Here is a 17,394-nt window from a genome sequence, read left to right as displayed (position 1 = left end):
CTTTATCTGTTTTTTCTCATCTTGCTCATAGACGGCAATTCTTAAAAGCAAAGGGCACTGCTTTTTTCTGCAGTAATACAGTATCATAGCAGTCAATGTGCCCCTTACCCATGATGAAAGCTGTAATAACTGTCAGTGAATAACAGTTGAATTCCATACTTACGTATTTATCGTAAACTCCTAAGTATCAAGGAAACTTCCGATTTTAGGATTAGGAAACAAGTTGGAATTCAGTAGTAAGGCTTTTAGAGTACAAATCTTTTGGAAGAATTAAATCATTAGGCATGAAAGGGCCTTTTTCTAGGATTTTCTTTTTCCTAATACCAGTTTGTTCTCAAACAATCTGTTTCTATAGCTGTTCACATTAAGAAATTCTGTAAAAAAACCCCATAAATTACTTTTTTATCTGTTCCAGATGTGGTTTCAACACTGATACTTTATTAGAAAAATAACAGTGAAGAGATTGTTATTTAATATACATGGATATTAAATATTGCCTCATTGTCTTTTCTGTGCACACAGACTACTTTACTGTACTGTCCCAGTTCAATAGATTTACAAACTCTGGCTGACTGGAATTCCTCCCCAATCAGCCACCAGTTTGATGTGATCAGTCCCTCACATATTTGGATATTTGCACATGTGACTCAAGGCCAAGATCCATGGATTATAAGCCTCTCAAGTTTCATGAAGCAGGAAAATCTTCCAAAACACTGCCCAACAGCTGTAAGCTATGCTTGGACATTTGCTTATACAAGACTTCAGCTGCTGTCTCCACAAGTGGATATCAAGTAAGTTGATTTCTAAAATAAATACAGGAAGTGTCATTATTGTTTCGGTGAGGTAACATATAAACTCTTTATATCGTCTGTGGATTTAATTCAGCTTTATATAACAAAAAATTAAAGCAGATTTATCTAGATAAAAAAGTCATCTGCTGTAAAGATTAGTTAATTAATGCCTTTGGCCATATTGTAGTTCAACAGATTTGAATATAAAAGCATGCATTATTGATGTACAAGTCTGCTCTGAATAACTTATTTAGCATTTACCATGTTAACAATTTGGGAAGCAATGGCATATGCATAATTGAAAAATAAATTCAGTACTAGAAAACCTAAGTAAAATGTGGTAAGCTTCATTTACTCTACTGAGTTCTTCTCTTTCTTTTTTAATAGCAGCCCTATCAATGCAAAGAAAGTAAATACTACTACAAGCAGTGACTCCTATATTGGGCTCTGGAGAAACTACCTGATTCTTTGCTGCAGTGCAGCATCTTCTTCAAACTCCTCCACTTCCACAGGCTCTGTGAGATGTTCCCCTCCTGAGACGCTGGCGTCGACCCCTGACAGTGGTTATAGCATTGATTCAAGAGTAGGTCCTTCTAATGCTTACTGTAAATAAGTCTACATGTTATTGGAAATAGAAACACCAGAGGCTATATAATATTATAATTAGAAACTGGTACTGGTATAATTTGTCTGAAAATATTTTTAGGATACATTTGTTTATCATTTGTTTAGAATAGTGTTTTAGTTTGCTTTTCCCTGTCTGTGCTGTGTATGTTTTTAAGGCAAATCTAATCATGTAATGAAAACATTTACCCAATCTCAGAGTCTTGTCTGGCAGTAATAAGGAAATGTTTTGTTCGCTGTTAAAGGGGTGGTTTTGCTGTCATTAGACTTCTGCAGTTCTGAGCAAATAGCCTGTCACTTCAATAACTGAAACAGGGACCTATTCAGGCATGGTGTATCTTGTTATATTTTTCCAATGACAGACATTTTTCTGTCTGCCTTGCTTCATATCATCTGCAGATTTTTTTTTCCCCTCTTCTTTGCTTGTTTTTGCTCATCTCCTTTTTGGCGTCCTGTTAAAGGTACAGTAGACATGAAGATAATTCATGGACTATGCAGCAGATTTTTGGCAGAAGCAGCCCATTGCACTTGTTTGTTACCAAGATACTTTCCCTAAGTCTGAGAAACTGTAGGCTGAAAGCTTTGTTCTCTTTGAGAACCACTAGGGAGTCTAAAGAATTAGACGCCAGAAATCTGCTTTTTCCCTAAGAAGGGCAGATACATTAAACATGCAAAGCATCTGTATGTCATGTTGAGTCATTCATTGTCATCTGACTGTGAAAATTCAGTAATGCAAGAAGTAGTTAATACTACTTTACTATTTCAGAAGATCTTTTCCGTGTCTAAGATAAGTTTCACTTTTATAATTTTGAGTCACTGGTCCAGTGTGAGAAGACTGTGAAATTACAGTAGATGTTTTCGTGTCACCACCTTGTGGTAACTACTTCATTGTGCTTTACTCTGGTTTTCTTTTTAGATTATTGGCATTCCATCCCCTTCCTCCCTGTTTAAGCACATAGTTCCAATGATGCGCTCTGAGAGCATGGAAATTACAGAATCCCTTGTCCTGGGACTTGGCAGGACCAACCCAGGGGCTTTTAGGTAACTGTTGTCTTTTGTCTGTTTTTATGCTAATTGATTACAAAGCTGGGGAATCGGAGCTCTTTTTTTCTTTCTTTTTTTTTTTTACTTTTTTTTTCTCTTAAGAATTTTTTTAAAAGCTGTGACAACTGATTGTCATTGTCTTTTCTAGCATTTAGAGGCATGATAGAGATGGTTAGAGGTTGTAAGAATTTTATGTAGAGGTCATGCCTGCATAAAGAAAAAGAAGTTAGTAGAAAGAATAAACAGCTTATTGGTATTAAAAGGTGTCCTGATCTGAAAGAACAGATTGTGTGGACTAATAACATTTGAAATGTTAATTAGAATCAAGTTTGTAAGAGTTGATAAACTCTCCTTACTGGTATTGCCAATTGCTCTTTATGAGGATGAATGAAGAGTGAGAACATCTGAAGGGAAGAAAACCTCCAGGGAAGGCCATCAGATGTTCTCTGACAGCAGCCAATCTCTTATAATGAGAGTTATAAAGTTGTACCATGCATAGCAACCAGCTCTGTTTCTGTAGAAGGAACCAGGGATTGCTAATACTGTTGGTTTTGAATGAGATGATGCTTCTCTCCAGTCACTTGTGTCCCATATTATCACAGATAAAAAGCCAATATTGAAACTGCCAAGTCCTCAGGTGTCGTATTCTTGTTTATATCTCTTGATAATCTTATAATTTTATATAATATCTGACTTTACTCTGCTACCAGGAGTAAAGCAAGACTTTGTGCCATGATCCTGAAGATCTGCTTAACAGCTCTAAAGTCTAGAAAAAGCTTTCACAGATAATTTTACCAGAAACCCTTGATTTCTAAATTAGAAGCAACTCATTCAGCAAGTAAAAGTAAAAAATCTGATCATCATCAGTTTTATAATTTCTCTTTTCAGAATATGTTTTGTTTATGATGGCCAGCTTTTTTCTCTGTCCAGTGCATGTACTCACACCGGATGCTAGCTATAGCCCACCCTTCACCATTGCTGCTCTGCATTGATTTGGTGTTTAGCTTTTGTGGGTTTAGGCACTTTCCTCCCCACTTGTTATGTTTACTCTGGAACTTTTTCCATTGTAGATTATATGTATATGCAATCCACTTAAATGTATTAGAGTATTATTTTTGTTTTGTGTAACTGATAATAAGAACTCTTCTAGGTATCTCTTGATCTCCATTGTAAGCTGACCCTTTACTATATTTTAGCTCAAAGAGGTTTCTTCCAAATTATTTTCTGTGTTTTCTATATTTGAAAGAAAATACAGAACAATATCTAACCATGCTTAACTTTCTTGTAAGTGAGTACACCACAAAAGTTTGTGCAGCATTCTGATCACCTTGGACCCATTCTCTGAAGGAGAAAGTTTGCCTGAGGTATCAGAGGACTCAGTCATTTACCATGAAAACTTGAAGTGATTTATGCTTTTGATATGTCTCAATTACAGCACCACAGGAAGTAGAAAAATGTGTCCACTCCAAAAAATCTGGAGGCAGTAGTTACTATGTTAACAAATAAAAGTAAACCAAATATATTTTTACCTTAGAATTTTGTCTGCACAGTTCCATACTACTGATCTCCTTTCCCTGCCTCCTTTTTGAAGTTGTAAGAGAGTCTTGGTTTGGCAGAAGGAACTGAGTAGTAATAAAGACTGTGGAGCTTCTGAACAAATGGGGAATGTAAGCACAGTGTCAAAACCTGTTTCAGTTTTCAAAGAGGCTGTTCTGACTTGCTCGACTTAAAGAAACAATATTAACAACTAAATGCATCATAATACCTGAAAGAGCGTTGTATGATAAGCTGCCAACATCTTCTTTTTCCCCCTAATGATATCTATTTACACCATATGGCTTTGTTAAACCTCGAATATAAAAATAAGTGAAAATCATCTGTGATAGAAATAAGACATAATACTTGGAGAATGCAAATTTAGGGATAATTGTTTAGACATTCATTTAATAATCTGCTTTAAATTAGGAAAGTATCTTTCTAGGAAACTTCTCTTTTGAAAGCTACAGGTAAAGAGGAAAACCTGAGGGTCTTTTAACTTACGTTGTAACACTAGTTCCTGAGAAATATCTTTCAGTTGAGATGTTAATTTGATGTTTGTTTTTATCCTTTTAATTATTCTAATTTAGGGAACTAATAGAAGAATTACATCCTATAATTAAGGAAGCACTTGAAAGAAGGCCAGAGGTAATTAAATAATTTCCATTATACTGAGTACAGTTTTAACTGTCTTTCCACAAAGAGGAAGTGTTAGTTATGTTCTTTACTTTCTGCATGTCAAAACAGTCAGTATAACAGATAAAAAGGTGAAATGTTGCTTTTTTAAATGATGTGAGGTGTTTACATTAGAAGAACTTCATGTTTGAGCTCTCTATTATTTCTGTATCAGAGATTTTGTTTCAAATCATGAAAAAATACCGTAACCTTTTCCACATTCTTTTAATTTCTTAAACCTAATCATAGAATTACACAGTTGTTACTTTGTTATATCATCAGTGACGTTCCCACGATTAGTGGTACCTATGACATAGAATTGAATTTTACTGTCCAACTTTGTTGGGGTTGTCGTTGTTTTAATGAAGCAGGTTGTAAACTCATCTGACTGCTCTAATGAAAAATTTTCTAGTGGAGAGCTTGTTTTACAGCAAGGTTTAGAACTCTCAGTAGGTATTCATAGAATAAAAAAACAAACCCAGAGATGATTACTCAGTATTTTTTGTGGTAACTGTAGTATTCCTATAAGTAATAAATTTGTAATTACAGATAATGGGAAAGCACTTCTGTTTCAAAATGTTGCCGTAGTGTAGTGTATTTCGCCAGGCTTGCATATAAATTGGAGAATTGTAGAATATTTTGGGTTGTAAGGACCTTTAAAGGTCACATAGTCCACCCACCCTGAAATGAGCAGGAACATCTTCAGCTACATCAGGTTTCTCAGAGCCCAACCTGACCTTGAATGTTTCCACAGATGGGGCATCCCTCACCTCTCTAGGCAACCTGTTCTAGAGTTTCACCACCCTCATCATAAAAAGTGTCTTTTTTATATCTAGTCTAAATCTACCCACTTTTAGGTTAAAACCATTGCCTCTTGTTGTATCACAGCAGGCCCTGCTAAAGAGTTTGTCCCTATCTTTCTTATAAGCCCCTTTTGAGCACTGAAAGGTCACAATGAGGTCTCTGTGGACATTTCTCTTCTCCAGGCTGAACAGCCCTAGCTCTTGCAGCTTGTCTTCACAAGAGAGGAGTTCCAGCCCTCCTCTGGACCCCCTCCAATATGCCCATGTCCTTCCTGTGCTTGTGGACCCCAGAAGGTAGTACTCCAGGTGGGGTATCAACGAGAGTGGAGCAGAGAGACAGAATCACCTCCCTCAAAATATGGAGGAAGACTGCCTTTTGCACTTCACTGTTTCATGTGTTACACTTAGTGACAGGAGACTGACAAAAACCATTATCTGGATAATACATATAATAGCAAACCTGGTGTATCTCTGAGTTGCAACAGGGAAAACATTTGTTCATTATCTGGTTTATTAAAATTGTGAGCAATTTTGGTAACTTGTCTTAAACGGTTCGCACCTCAGGTATAATAATGCTTTTATATTCCACATTGGTTTTCTACTTAGTTTTTCCTCTGCTTCATTTAATTCTGTGTTTCCTCTGATAAACAGAACATGAAACGGCGCAGGCGTCGAGATATTTTACGAGTACAACTAGTACGAATATTTGAACTGTTGGCAGATGCTGGTGTCATTAGTCACAGGTAGGGGCAGCACGGATGAGAAGTTGTTGATGTTTGCAAATTGTCACTGATATAGTTACGACTCAGTATAACAAGCTTGCAAAATTCATCAATGAGTTTTAGTATACCACTAAATAAATTGACATGGGTTTATAAAACTCAGAATTTTGCTGGCTTTCTGATCCCTCTCTCTCCCATGTTCTTTGTCACCGTGTTCTATGTTTTATTTAAAATGCTACTATTCCCCAGGACAGTACTTTTAACAGGCAGTATGTCATGTTCCCTCTTGTTTGTGTGTGCTCAAGCATCGCACCAGTTGTGCAAATCGTGACTATTCTGTGATAATTCCGGGACTTCTGCCTCACTTGGAGTGCTGGTGCTAGTCAGCACATTGTGTGCAGAGAAGACTACTGCTCATTAGTGTTGGAATTTTGAAGGATGCAGAATATTAACTAGGTTATTGAGATTTTTTTCCTCAGTTTACCCTACTTGCATAGGGACGCTTTGAAAGAAGTAGGTTTGGCGTATGTTTTACAAGTCCCTTGGACATTTTTTGCTATGCATGTGGAATTGTGTAAGAGCAGGTAGGCTAGGAGATGGTTAGCCCCCTCCTCCCACTCTGTTAGACAATGATACTTAGACATGTATTTGTCAACCTGAACGATGTAATCACTGTGAAATTCTCAATCCTTAAGCAAGCTACTACAGTATATTTCAGAATGTTGCCTCAGAAACATTGCTGAAATGTCTTTCAGCATGCTGATATATTAAGAGTCCAGCTATTAAAATCATACTTTCCCTTATCTTTTAAGGTTCTCACTAGGGGATTTTAATTATTATTTTTAACACTTGTTCCCAGTATAGGAACTAGTTCTGTAGAAATATGAGTGACCTTGGGTAATTAGGTTTGATTATTAGTTTGCTTTCACTGGACTATTTTATTTTAACACTGGAGCAGAAGCTGGATGAAGAAATTACTTTGAATCAAGTATTTGCAGTGATGAGGGTGTAGGTATTTTTAAAGATAAAATAAGAATGATTTTCAAATGTTGTATGTAATTATCATGCTATTTGATTTTCTAAATTTATTTTATTTTTAAGTGCAAGTGGTGGCCTTGATAATGAAACACATTCCCTCAACAACACTTTACTTGAGTATGTTGATCTAACAAGACAACTCCTAGAAGCAGAAAATGAAAAGGATTCTGATACATTGAAAGATATCCGATGCCATTTTAGTGCCTTAGTGGCAAATATCATACAAAATGTTCCAGGTATGTACAAAAGTAACTTCTGATTACTGTATTAAATATGCAGGATATTTAAAAAAACCAAAACCAACCAAACAGAAACTAAACAAAAAGACACTTTTTATCTGGACTTTCAGAATACTTTTATTAAATTAATTTGTGACATCAGTTTTGAATATAACTTTAGCAGCATGAGTTTTAAGAGAGATTTTTGGTACTGTTTGGCAAAGTCTTGTTGGTTGTCTATGTATTTGAATTCTGTGGACTAATAAATAGCTTGTTCTTGTACACTACTGGCATTAAACAGGACAAACCTACGTCCAGGTATCGTGGTGTTAAAATAGTGGGTCTTTCATGGATTTTCCCTTCTATATTCGTTGTTTGGGTCTGTTTGGGTTACATACTTTGTTTTAAAGAATTACAAGAGGAGTGTGTATAACTGTGGGCTTTTCTTACAGTACACCAGAGAAGAAGTGTCTTTCCACAGCAGAGTCTACGCCACAGTCTATTTATGCTGTTCAGTCATTGGGCAGGTCCTTTCAGTATCATGTTTACTCCCCTGGACAGATACAGTGATAGAAACATGCGAATAAACAGACACCAGTACTGTGCATTAAAGGTATTTTAGCACGTTTGAATTTTGGAAATAGATTGTTATGTTGACGTGGTGTAAATTTGATATTTGGGCTTTTCAGATGTGGTTTTCACATCCATGTTGCCATTCATGACTTAGCGTCTTTTTTTATTTCTGCTTTATTACTCGCTATAGAAGTTTCTTAAAATTACTACTGAATGTTCACTTCCTGTGACTTTAGTTCTCATTTGCTTAAGTTAAAGGCTTTAATCTAAATGTACATTAACAATGAAACTGGGGTATTAGCTCTTCAATATGTCAGCATTTTAGTATTGACCCTTCCTTGTATTTGGAAGTTGAGAAAAATACGAATGAATAATTTCTTGAGTAAAATGTTAAACATTTTTTTACTACCCTTGGTCTTTCTCCCTTAACAGGTTAGAATTCAGTTATCTGATATTTTAATGGACTTGGTAAGAGCACTTCCTGTATCTGAGTTATTAAAATGTGTTTTTCAATTGCTTTCCAAAGGCTATGTCTGCTGTACTGTGTTGTGGCCCTGTTGCAGACAATGTTGGGCTTTCATCTGATGGCTATTTGTACAAATGGCTGGATAATATTTTGGATTCACAAGATAAAAAGGTAATATAGGCAATGTCAACATTGCTTTGCAACTATCAGTGCCTTCAAATATATGTTTTAGTGAGTTTGCAGTCAGATTTGCCTAAATGGTCTAGAGTGACTTAAGCTCAAAGCTGTTTTAGTACTAGTGCAGGGTTTTGCACTGTCCTTCATGTGTATTCGCCCTGTTGAGGAAGGTGGTCCCTAATCACAGCCTAAGAATAAACAGAGTGGAAGAGGAAAGGACACGGGGTGAAGCACTGTGTATTGATTATAAACTGATCAACTGTGTTAAGTTGTAGTAATAAGCAGGTGTTCTACAAATTTAAAGGAGATGAGATTTTGAGCATGAACTCTTGTGTGACTGTAGAGATTGTTGGGGTCCATTGGAGTTAGGAGGACCAAGCTTTTCATATAAACAGTAAGGCAAGCTTATTGCCTTATTGCCTCTATTGCCCTGTAATGCTAGGACTACATAAAAATACAGGTCCTGTGGACTACTTTGATTCCAGGGAAGATGCAAATCTCCATGCAGATCTGTTCCTTGTATCCCACTGGAATTCCTGCACGTGTTTAAATGCTTCTCTGTACCTAGTGCTTTCAGGGCAGTGTTCGGTGCAAGACATAAAAATAGTGAATAGCTCAAACTAGCCTTGGAACTGAAGGGAAAAAAATGTCAGTAGAGCTCTCTAGTTATTTGTGTCTGTAATTTATGACTGTGTGCAAGTTGAACATTCAACAGTGTGATAGAATTATCTGCTGCTACTTTAAGGTATTGTGTCATTGGTTTTGGATGGAACAGATTTTATGTTCCCAAAGGTTTCACGTTTCTTAAATATTTATTTCCCTATTTTATGCCATTTTGTAAGTTAGTCTTTTTTCTATATTTTTAAATATATATTTACTCTTCCCTAGGTTCACCAGCTAGGCTGTGAGGCAGTCATGCTGCTCTTGGAACTCAATCCTGACCAGAGTAACCTCATGTACTGGGCCGTTGACCGGTGTTACACAGGTTCCAAGCGGGTAGCAGCTGGCTGCTTTAAAGCCATAACCAGCGTGTTCCAAAACAGGTACTACAGCATTTTTCAAAACCTTCAAACTTCCATTTTCAGAGTGTGTTTTCATGTAGAACTGTGGGGTTTGCTTCTGTAGAGAGGAAAGATCACCGCTGTTTGTGTGTATGTGTTACTAGAGAAACTTCTCCAAATATTATGCTATCCCCTATCATATCCCTTGTAAATTAAACTTCAGTAAATTCAAATGTTAGAAAACCAAATGCAATTTTACTTTTTTCATACTTGCAATTTTTTCCTAGGGATTACCAGTGTGATACAGTGACCCTCCTGAATCTGATACTATTTAAAGCAGCTGATTCTGCTAGGGCTATCTATGAAGTTGCTATGCAACTATTGCAGGTTTGTAAGCTAATTTTGATTATTATTTTTTTCTTTTAAAATAAGAATTGTCCTATATATTAAAAAAAAAAATCTGTTACTGTTTGGTTGTCTTCAGTAATGAAATACAATGTGTATTTTTTTCTTCTCTATTTCAGTACATAGTTAGGCCAGATCCGTACCTGGCACAAATAGGCTTCCCTGAAAGTGCACCTATTCCATGCACTCAAGACCTGTATTTTCATAATACCTGTTTTTTCAGGAAACAAAACCTGAATCAGGATTCTCTTGATTTGGCCCTGAAACAGTGATATATAGCTCCGTTTGTCCGAAAGCACCTCAGAGAGAAATAAGTTGCTTCCCAAGCCTTCACTGTCTACTGGGGTAGCAGTCAGTTCTCTGATTTTTGCACTATTACCAAACATCTTTTCATCTGTCCCTGTGGAGAGATGACAGTGAAATCTTGTTACCCATTTAATTTACTTTTGTATATTCCTTTCTGAGGTCATTCAGGGTAAGTTTAATCTTACAGGCAGCATTAGTGTGTAAAAATAAATAAATCTGTGCTGATTGTGGCTCAGACCTTAAGTCTTGGAGTTTTTTTCAAAGGTTTTTGCTGTCAGCTAAATTCAACAGTGAAGTCCCCACTGAAGTCACACTGCTATTGATACATCATCCCTGTCTTTCTTCTTAAGTTGATACTACTGCTTAAGATCAGCCCAAATTGATTTTTAAAGTATCAGAGTGCTTTAGCCTCCTGCTGCATGTCTACCACATCAAAGATTATGTTGTTCCTATCCATGTCTCATAGATGAGCAAAAATTGGTATTGTTTGGAATGCAAATGTTAAGTAGTATTTCACAATTCATTATAGATGAATTTGTATTTAAGATGGTATTTTGTGAAAGCAGATTTTGGAACTTTATTGCTGGAAACTCATCAAGTGAAATGTATCTAGGCTAGTCTTCTATTAAATTACTACAGTGCTAGCAAATGCTAGCACTGCATAGATAAGAAATATTAAATGAGAGTAGATACATGAACTTAAGTGATTTTTATATAAAAATTTCTACAGTAGCTCTATAGTTAACTTCAAATTCTGAACATTATTGTTGTAGATCTTGGAACCAAAGATGTTCCGTTATGCTCACAAACTGGAAGTTCAGCGGATGGATGGGGTTTTGGGACAGCCTTCCCCTTTACCACATTTGTATTCTATGTCATATTATCAACTGTCAGAAGAATTAGCAAGGACTTATCCTGAGCTGACACTGGCTATCTTCTCAGGTACGATTTTAAAATAAAACAAAAAACTTAAGTCAACAGCATTGTATGAAATACATAATTCTTATTTTTCAATAACTGATTTATATGTAATTCACTAAAATCAGGACAACATCATCATCATACCAAATGGAGAAAAAAAAACCGAGTGACAGTTTTTGTTCACTTGTGTTTGAAATATATTCAAGGTGAAAGAAGATGAATCAAAAATATTTTTACTGCCTTTCTAATAACCATGAAAAATCACATTAGAGAAATAATTTGCAATTGGTTTTTAAAATCATTCTTCCATTCTTCTCTCTGGTGTGTTCTTATTTACTGTAGATTGCTTAGATACATTTTTCTGTAGCATTTTTAAACAATTGTAGAATAATTACCTCTTACATCAATTAAAAAAAAACTTACTAAGACTAATCTGGGAAGAAAAAATTTTAAGTGTTTTTTTGTCAAACTTGGTACATTTTTTTATGCTGTAGGTTTTCAGTTCCTTCCTCCAATTAAAGGAGTATATATACACATACACACACACACACACACGCACACACACATATGCATACTAATGTGATTTCTTCAACATACTGTTGGTCAGCAGCATCTTCAGTTAGCTCTGCTGAAGACCATAGGCTTTTTCATTATGAAATGGCACTAGTCAGCTAAGCAAAAAAAATCGCATCTGTATCAGCATTACATTATATCAGTATGGTGTGCTGGGCTCATGGTTGTTGTTATCACCAAACCAGTTTTCATTATTGTTTTGGAATTCATGTATGTACCTAATTTTTGAATGGCAGAAGTAAGTCAGAGAATCCAAACAGCTCACCCAGCTGGGAGACAGGTGATGCTCCATTATCTGCTGCCATGGATGAACAATATTGAGTTGGTAGACTTGAAACCTTTGCCAACCATTCGTCGGCAAGATGAAGATGAAGAAGATTCTTTGAAAGACAGAGAAATGATGGTGAACAGTAGACGATGGCTGCGAGGAGAAGGCTGGGGATCACCACAGGCTACAGCTATGGTTCTGAACAATCTGATGTACATGACTGCAAAGGTAAAATTAATTACTTTATGTGCTTGTCTTGTTTCAGTGGATTGTTCTGTTTAGGATGCAAGAAAATACTTTTCAGAGATACTGTCACCAAGCTTTCAAGAGTTATTGTTCGTATTTGTGGAGGTGCTTTGTATACCCAGACTACGCCCTATAGTTTTGAAGTATTCCAAGAAATATGTAATATGTAATATAAATGTTATAGTAATTGTTATCTATAGTAACAATATATAACTGATGTTTTGCAATATAGATGTCTAGCTGGATAGAGAATACCAAGCTGCCTGTATACCTATGATCTCAAAGTGGGGCTTTGGAACCTATCTTGCTACCAGAGGCTGACTGACTCTCCTTCTTCCTGTCATAGCTACTTCCAACAGAGAAGAAGTATTGCTCACATGCAATGCTCCTGCCAATTCATGTTATATGAGAATCCTACTGATGAGAGATCATGTTTTGAAATCTAAATTAAAAACTCCTGTCAGTGTGTGGTCTGTGGAGTTTTATTCAGGATTGTCAGCAACTGGGAGACTGGGTCTCTGCTAAATTTCATAGAATTGTTAGGGTTGGAAGGGAGCTCTGGAGATCATCAGGACCAACCCCCTTGCCAATACAGGGTCACCTAGAGCGTGTTACACAGGAACTTGTCTGGGTGGGTTTTTGGTCTCCATAGAAGGAGGCTTCATGACCTCTCTGGGTGGCCTGTTCCACTGCTTTGCCACCCTAAACCAAAAGAAATTCTTCATGTTGAGGTGGAACTTCATGTGTTTTAGTGTATGCCCATTGCTCCTTGTCCTGTCACTAGGCACACCAAAAAGGGCCTGGCACCATCCTCTTGACCTTTGAGATATTAATATGTATTAATGAGACACCCCCCCCCCCTTCAGTCTTCTCTAGACTAAAAAGGCCCAACTTCCTTAGCCTAATGTATTATATAGCAATAAAATATATGGTATGTACACATCTCTTTAGATATATTTTTATACATTTATATCTATAAAAGAAAATAGTTTTTTCCAGAATATGTTTTTAAAAACTAATGTATGTGAAAGCATAATTCCAGAACATTAAAAAGGCAACAGTTTCCTACAAGATTTTTGTCTCCTTTTTCTAGAGCCTGTTCCACTTGATCAGTACAGATCACTTCTGAGTACAATGTTTTCTGATGGAGTTTTCAGGACATACATTTATTTTGTTTTCTAGTATGGTGATGAAGTGGCTTGGTCAGAGATAGAAAATGTCTGGACTACTTTGGCAGACAGCTGGCCAAAGAATCTGAAAATAATTTTGCACTTCTTGATCAGTATTTGTGGAGTGAACAGTGAACCCAGCCTTTTGCCTTATGTGAGTATGTGACAGGTCTCTCATTGGTGCTTATTTATATTTTAAAACTTAGTAGTATGTCTAGCAGCAAAGATCACCAAACAAAAATGTGAGGTAAGATTTATAGTATCAAAATCTCCACTCTGTATTTTATGACCACTAAATACTATGAACAAATCAAATTTGGTTCTTTTGTTTGCATTACTTTGGACATCTGCATCAAAATTACAGGATCAATTTTTCAGTCAATTAAATCAATTAATTTGTCATTCATTGAATGGACTTGAGAAGGGAAATCAATGAGAAAGGATGTCTCACCTTGAAGACTGCTGAGGCTTCCTTAAGGCAACTTACTGACTACTGCAATTTGCTGAGGGTGATAAGTCTGAAACATCCACTAGCTGTCTTAAGAGTTAAGAGTTGTCAAAATTCAGGACTATATGAGGACCACAGACCTTATTTAGTGATTAAGTAATAAAAAATGTAAAAGAGTTACTAAAATTCTACATATGTCTTAGCATTTTATTTTCCTTTGTCATAAAAAGAAATCTTAAAGAGTTTGATAGCTAAATTCAGGTTAATTTTATTAAGAGTATACACTGAACAATTTTTTTTCCCCACACTATAATTTAGTATATATCTAAAAAGCAGACAGATAATACAGGAAAACAAAGCACCTGTTATACCATGTAGGGCATCATTCTCTCATGACCAAGTATTATACCAAAAAACCCAACCAACCATCCCAAGCACCCTCAAAACCAATTTTATTTTATGTCAAAATGTATGTGAGAGCACTGCAGGATAGCATGAAGAAAAATATGATAACTGCAGGAAAATAAATAGTATAGAACAGAACTGTGAAGTATCAAAAAGAAATTATATCAGAATACATTCGTTCCAGTGTTGATCTCAGGTGCTGCTGAAACCTTTGTAAGAAAACATTTTGCTTCTTAAATAATGTTCAGAAGACATACTTTCAGACTTTATTGTCAGAAGATTGGAACTCAGAAAATTTACTTTATTACTCTTGTGGTATATTTCCCATGCTTGCTGCTATTGACAACTGGGAGAGCAATTTTGGTTGCTTCTAGAACTAGAGTAAGTTTCACATGTCCTCGCTTGCAATGCAGGTAGAAACTGATTCTAACAAGTTGTGGTATTCAAATCTCTTTGTATAAATATATATATATGGGGTTTTTTATGGCAGGTAAAGAAAGTCATTGTTTATTTGGGTAGAGACAAAACAATGCAACTACTAGAAGAGCTGGTGAGTGAACTTCAGCTTACAGATCCTGTCAGTTCAGGAGTCACCCATATGGATAATCCACCATATTACCGCATTACATCCAGTTACAAAATCCCCTCTGTCACTTCAGGTAAGCATTTACTGACTTAACTAACTTACACTGTTAATGTCAATTATAAACATGCTGCTATCAATCAGTTTTGCTACTGGAGTTCATTTGTAAATACTCAATAGGGTGCAAGGTTCTGTTTCTAAAATTACCTTTAAAAGTTTGTTTTATAAGATCTACAGTTTTTGGTGTACCCAGAGTTCCTAATGAAAAAGACCTGATAGGTTCACAAAGGACAGGTTTGTCTTAATATAAGCATCCGACTTCGTCTGTGTTCAGACCTTGCACTGTTTACCCTCACTATATGACTTTTGTGTCTAGTCAGCCAAACCACCGGGAAAATGTATATAATTTTAAATCCATCCAAGTTGTTATTTTAAGTTCTGTGACAGACACAAGCTGCATCCATAGGAATTGTTTCAAGAGGATTTAAGTTCACTTACTTAGGAAAATTTATCTAGAAATAATTAACAATAGCTCAATCATCAAAAAAAACCAAACTGCTGAAAATACCAGAAGTGTCTCCCTCGTGCTTCAGTCCAAGAACATGCTGAGAAATGTGGGGAAAAGCTGTCTTGTTCTGGTGGAGTATCTGTCAAAGCGATCTGCAAAAGACATGGATGTGGGGAGGGTATCTAACCAAGGGCTTAACTTTTGTGCTGCAAATTTGTCAGTATTATGAAGCAGCCTGAACCTGTGATACGGGGTTATCTGGATCACAAGGTGAATGCATTGGCACTTGTTCTTTAAAGTGTTTAAAAAATATGAAAAAAATCGTGGGGCTCTTGCACTCAATATAATTTAGAATAGCAAAGGCTGGAAGGGTGCAAAATTGCTTCCAATTGGGCCTGTTAGTTCAGTGTGATGCTTGCAAATTTCTCCTAAAAGAAAATTGTTAAAAGCTTCACTGCAGGCTATTAGGTTTTAATCCTTAATCTGTTTGTAGTTTGAATTAAATGGATAACCAAAGTCCAACTACATTTTACAGATTATGAGGTGTATAATACAGGGAAAAAGGAAATAGGTCTCTGCTTAAAAAACTTTCTACTTAATTTACATTGAAGAGTCAGAGATTCCTGGAATAGATTATTTTTATTTTTTCTGGTTAGTGAAATTATGGTAGCAGCTCACAATCCTTTATCGCACGTGAAAGTAGTTTGTATGGCTCAGTTTGTGTTTGTGCCAGTTGCTGCAGAGTAAACCTGATTAGGGCTCTTGGCAAGGACAAGAAAATAAGGGTGATCATGTAGTGCTTAAGACTACTTTTCCTTTTTACTGACCAGCATATTTCCTTGTCCATAATTCACAGGTACCACTTCTAGTAGCAATACAATGGTGGCTCCCACAGATGGCAACCCTGACAGTAAACACATGAAAGACAGTATCGAAGAGAAGTAAGTATCTCCTCAAAGAGCAGTTACTAGTTGAATTACAGGAATTCCTGGTAGGTACTGTAAATACTCACATCTCAGCAGCTCCAGGTATGTCTACATTGCAAGGATTACATGCCATGTAATGTCATGCATGTCAACAGAACTAGAATACTATTTGGGATTAACAGTAGCACCCTCAGTTGTAGTTCGAACTCCAGTCCAGGTCAGGCATTATGTTGCTACAGCTATATTGTTGTTGGTGCCTAAATTAGCTGCTGTTAAACTGGACTGTGTATGTTCACATAAGAGCAATTATACTGTAAGGTGGGGTGGTGAGACACTGGAACACATTGCCCAGAGAAGCGGCTGCCCCATCTTTGGAAGTGTTCAAGGGTGGGCTGGATGGGGCTCTCAGCAACCTGGTCTAGTGGAAGGTATTCCTGCCTGTGGCAGGGGGTTGGAATGAGATGATCTTTAAGGTCCCTTTCAACCCAAGTCATTCTGTGATTTTATGATTCGCAAATTAGTTCATTACCTCACTAGAAATGAGCAGCGCCTGTGTGTTGCAAGCTGGTTTATTTTCCCTAAGTGGGGTATTTGAATGCCTGGTGCCTATGTCAAGATACCTTAAAGCTAACTTTAAAACAGATTTCTCCCTCCCTAATTTTTGAGCTATTTAAGGATAATCTTTTGGACAAGTTTGCCAGACACTGTTACTGAGGCTGGTGGAAAGCAAGGAGCTGATATAGGCTTAGTCAGGCTGTGTACTTGGAGCTCAACAGTAACTGACTGTGGGCATGCTGTCATTTTGTGTTAATATGGATAGCTAACCTTAAAGTGAAAAGGGAGTGGAGACTCTGTAATTAGCCTGAGTAAAAGTGTGCACATGCCATTAGTATAGAGTAGCAACTATGTAGTAAATTTGCAAACGAGTTTCAGGCAACTTGATTGAGAGCCTTAATAATTACAGTTCT

The 17,394-nt window shown here is 36.5% G+C and overlaps 1 protein-coding gene across 15 annotated transcripts in view; it reads left to right on the top strand.

The window, feature by feature from the left end:
- FRYL (FRY like transcription coactivator) overlaps positions 1-17,394 on the top strand; it is a 170,066-nt gene that overhangs the window by 105,856 nt on the left and 46,816 nt on the right. For all 15 annotated transcript variants that reach the window (XM_048304983.1, XM_048304980.1, XM_048304981.1 and 12 more), the window contains 15 exons: positions 523-791; positions 1,179-1,374; positions 2,332-2,456; positions 4,586-4,643; positions 6,125-6,216; positions 7,297-7,469; positions 7,904-8,064; positions 8,551-8,661; positions 9,556-9,710; positions 9,956-10,055; positions 11,153-11,321; positions 12,110-12,369; positions 13,570-13,710; positions 14,900-15,068; positions 16,357-16,441. In XM_048304983.1, the coding sequence (XP_048160940.1) occupies positions 523-791; positions 1,179-1,374; positions 2,332-2,456; positions 4,586-4,643; positions 6,125-6,216; positions 7,297-7,469; positions 7,904-8,064; positions 8,551-8,661; positions 9,556-9,710; positions 9,956-10,055; positions 11,153-11,321; positions 12,110-12,369; positions 13,570-13,710; positions 14,900-15,068; positions 16,357-16,441 (2,264 nt within the window). The remainder of the gene's footprint in view (positions 1-522; positions 792-1,178; positions 1,375-2,331; positions 2,457-4,585; positions 4,644-6,124; positions 6,217-7,296; positions 7,470-7,903; positions 8,065-8,550; positions 8,662-9,555; positions 9,711-9,955; positions 10,056-11,152; positions 11,322-12,109; positions 12,370-13,569; positions 13,711-14,899; positions 15,069-16,356; positions 16,442-17,394) is intronic.

Source organism: Corvus hawaiiensis, chromosome 5 (assembly GCF_020740725.1).
Source record: "Corvus hawaiiensis isolate bCorHaw1 chromosome 5, bCorHaw1.pri.cur, whole genome shotgun sequence".
Classification (NCBI taxonomy): Eukaryota; Metazoa; Chordata; class Aves; order Passeriformes; family Corvidae; genus Corvus; species Corvus hawaiiensis.
This window is presented reverse-complemented; position numbering and strand designations above follow the sequence as displayed.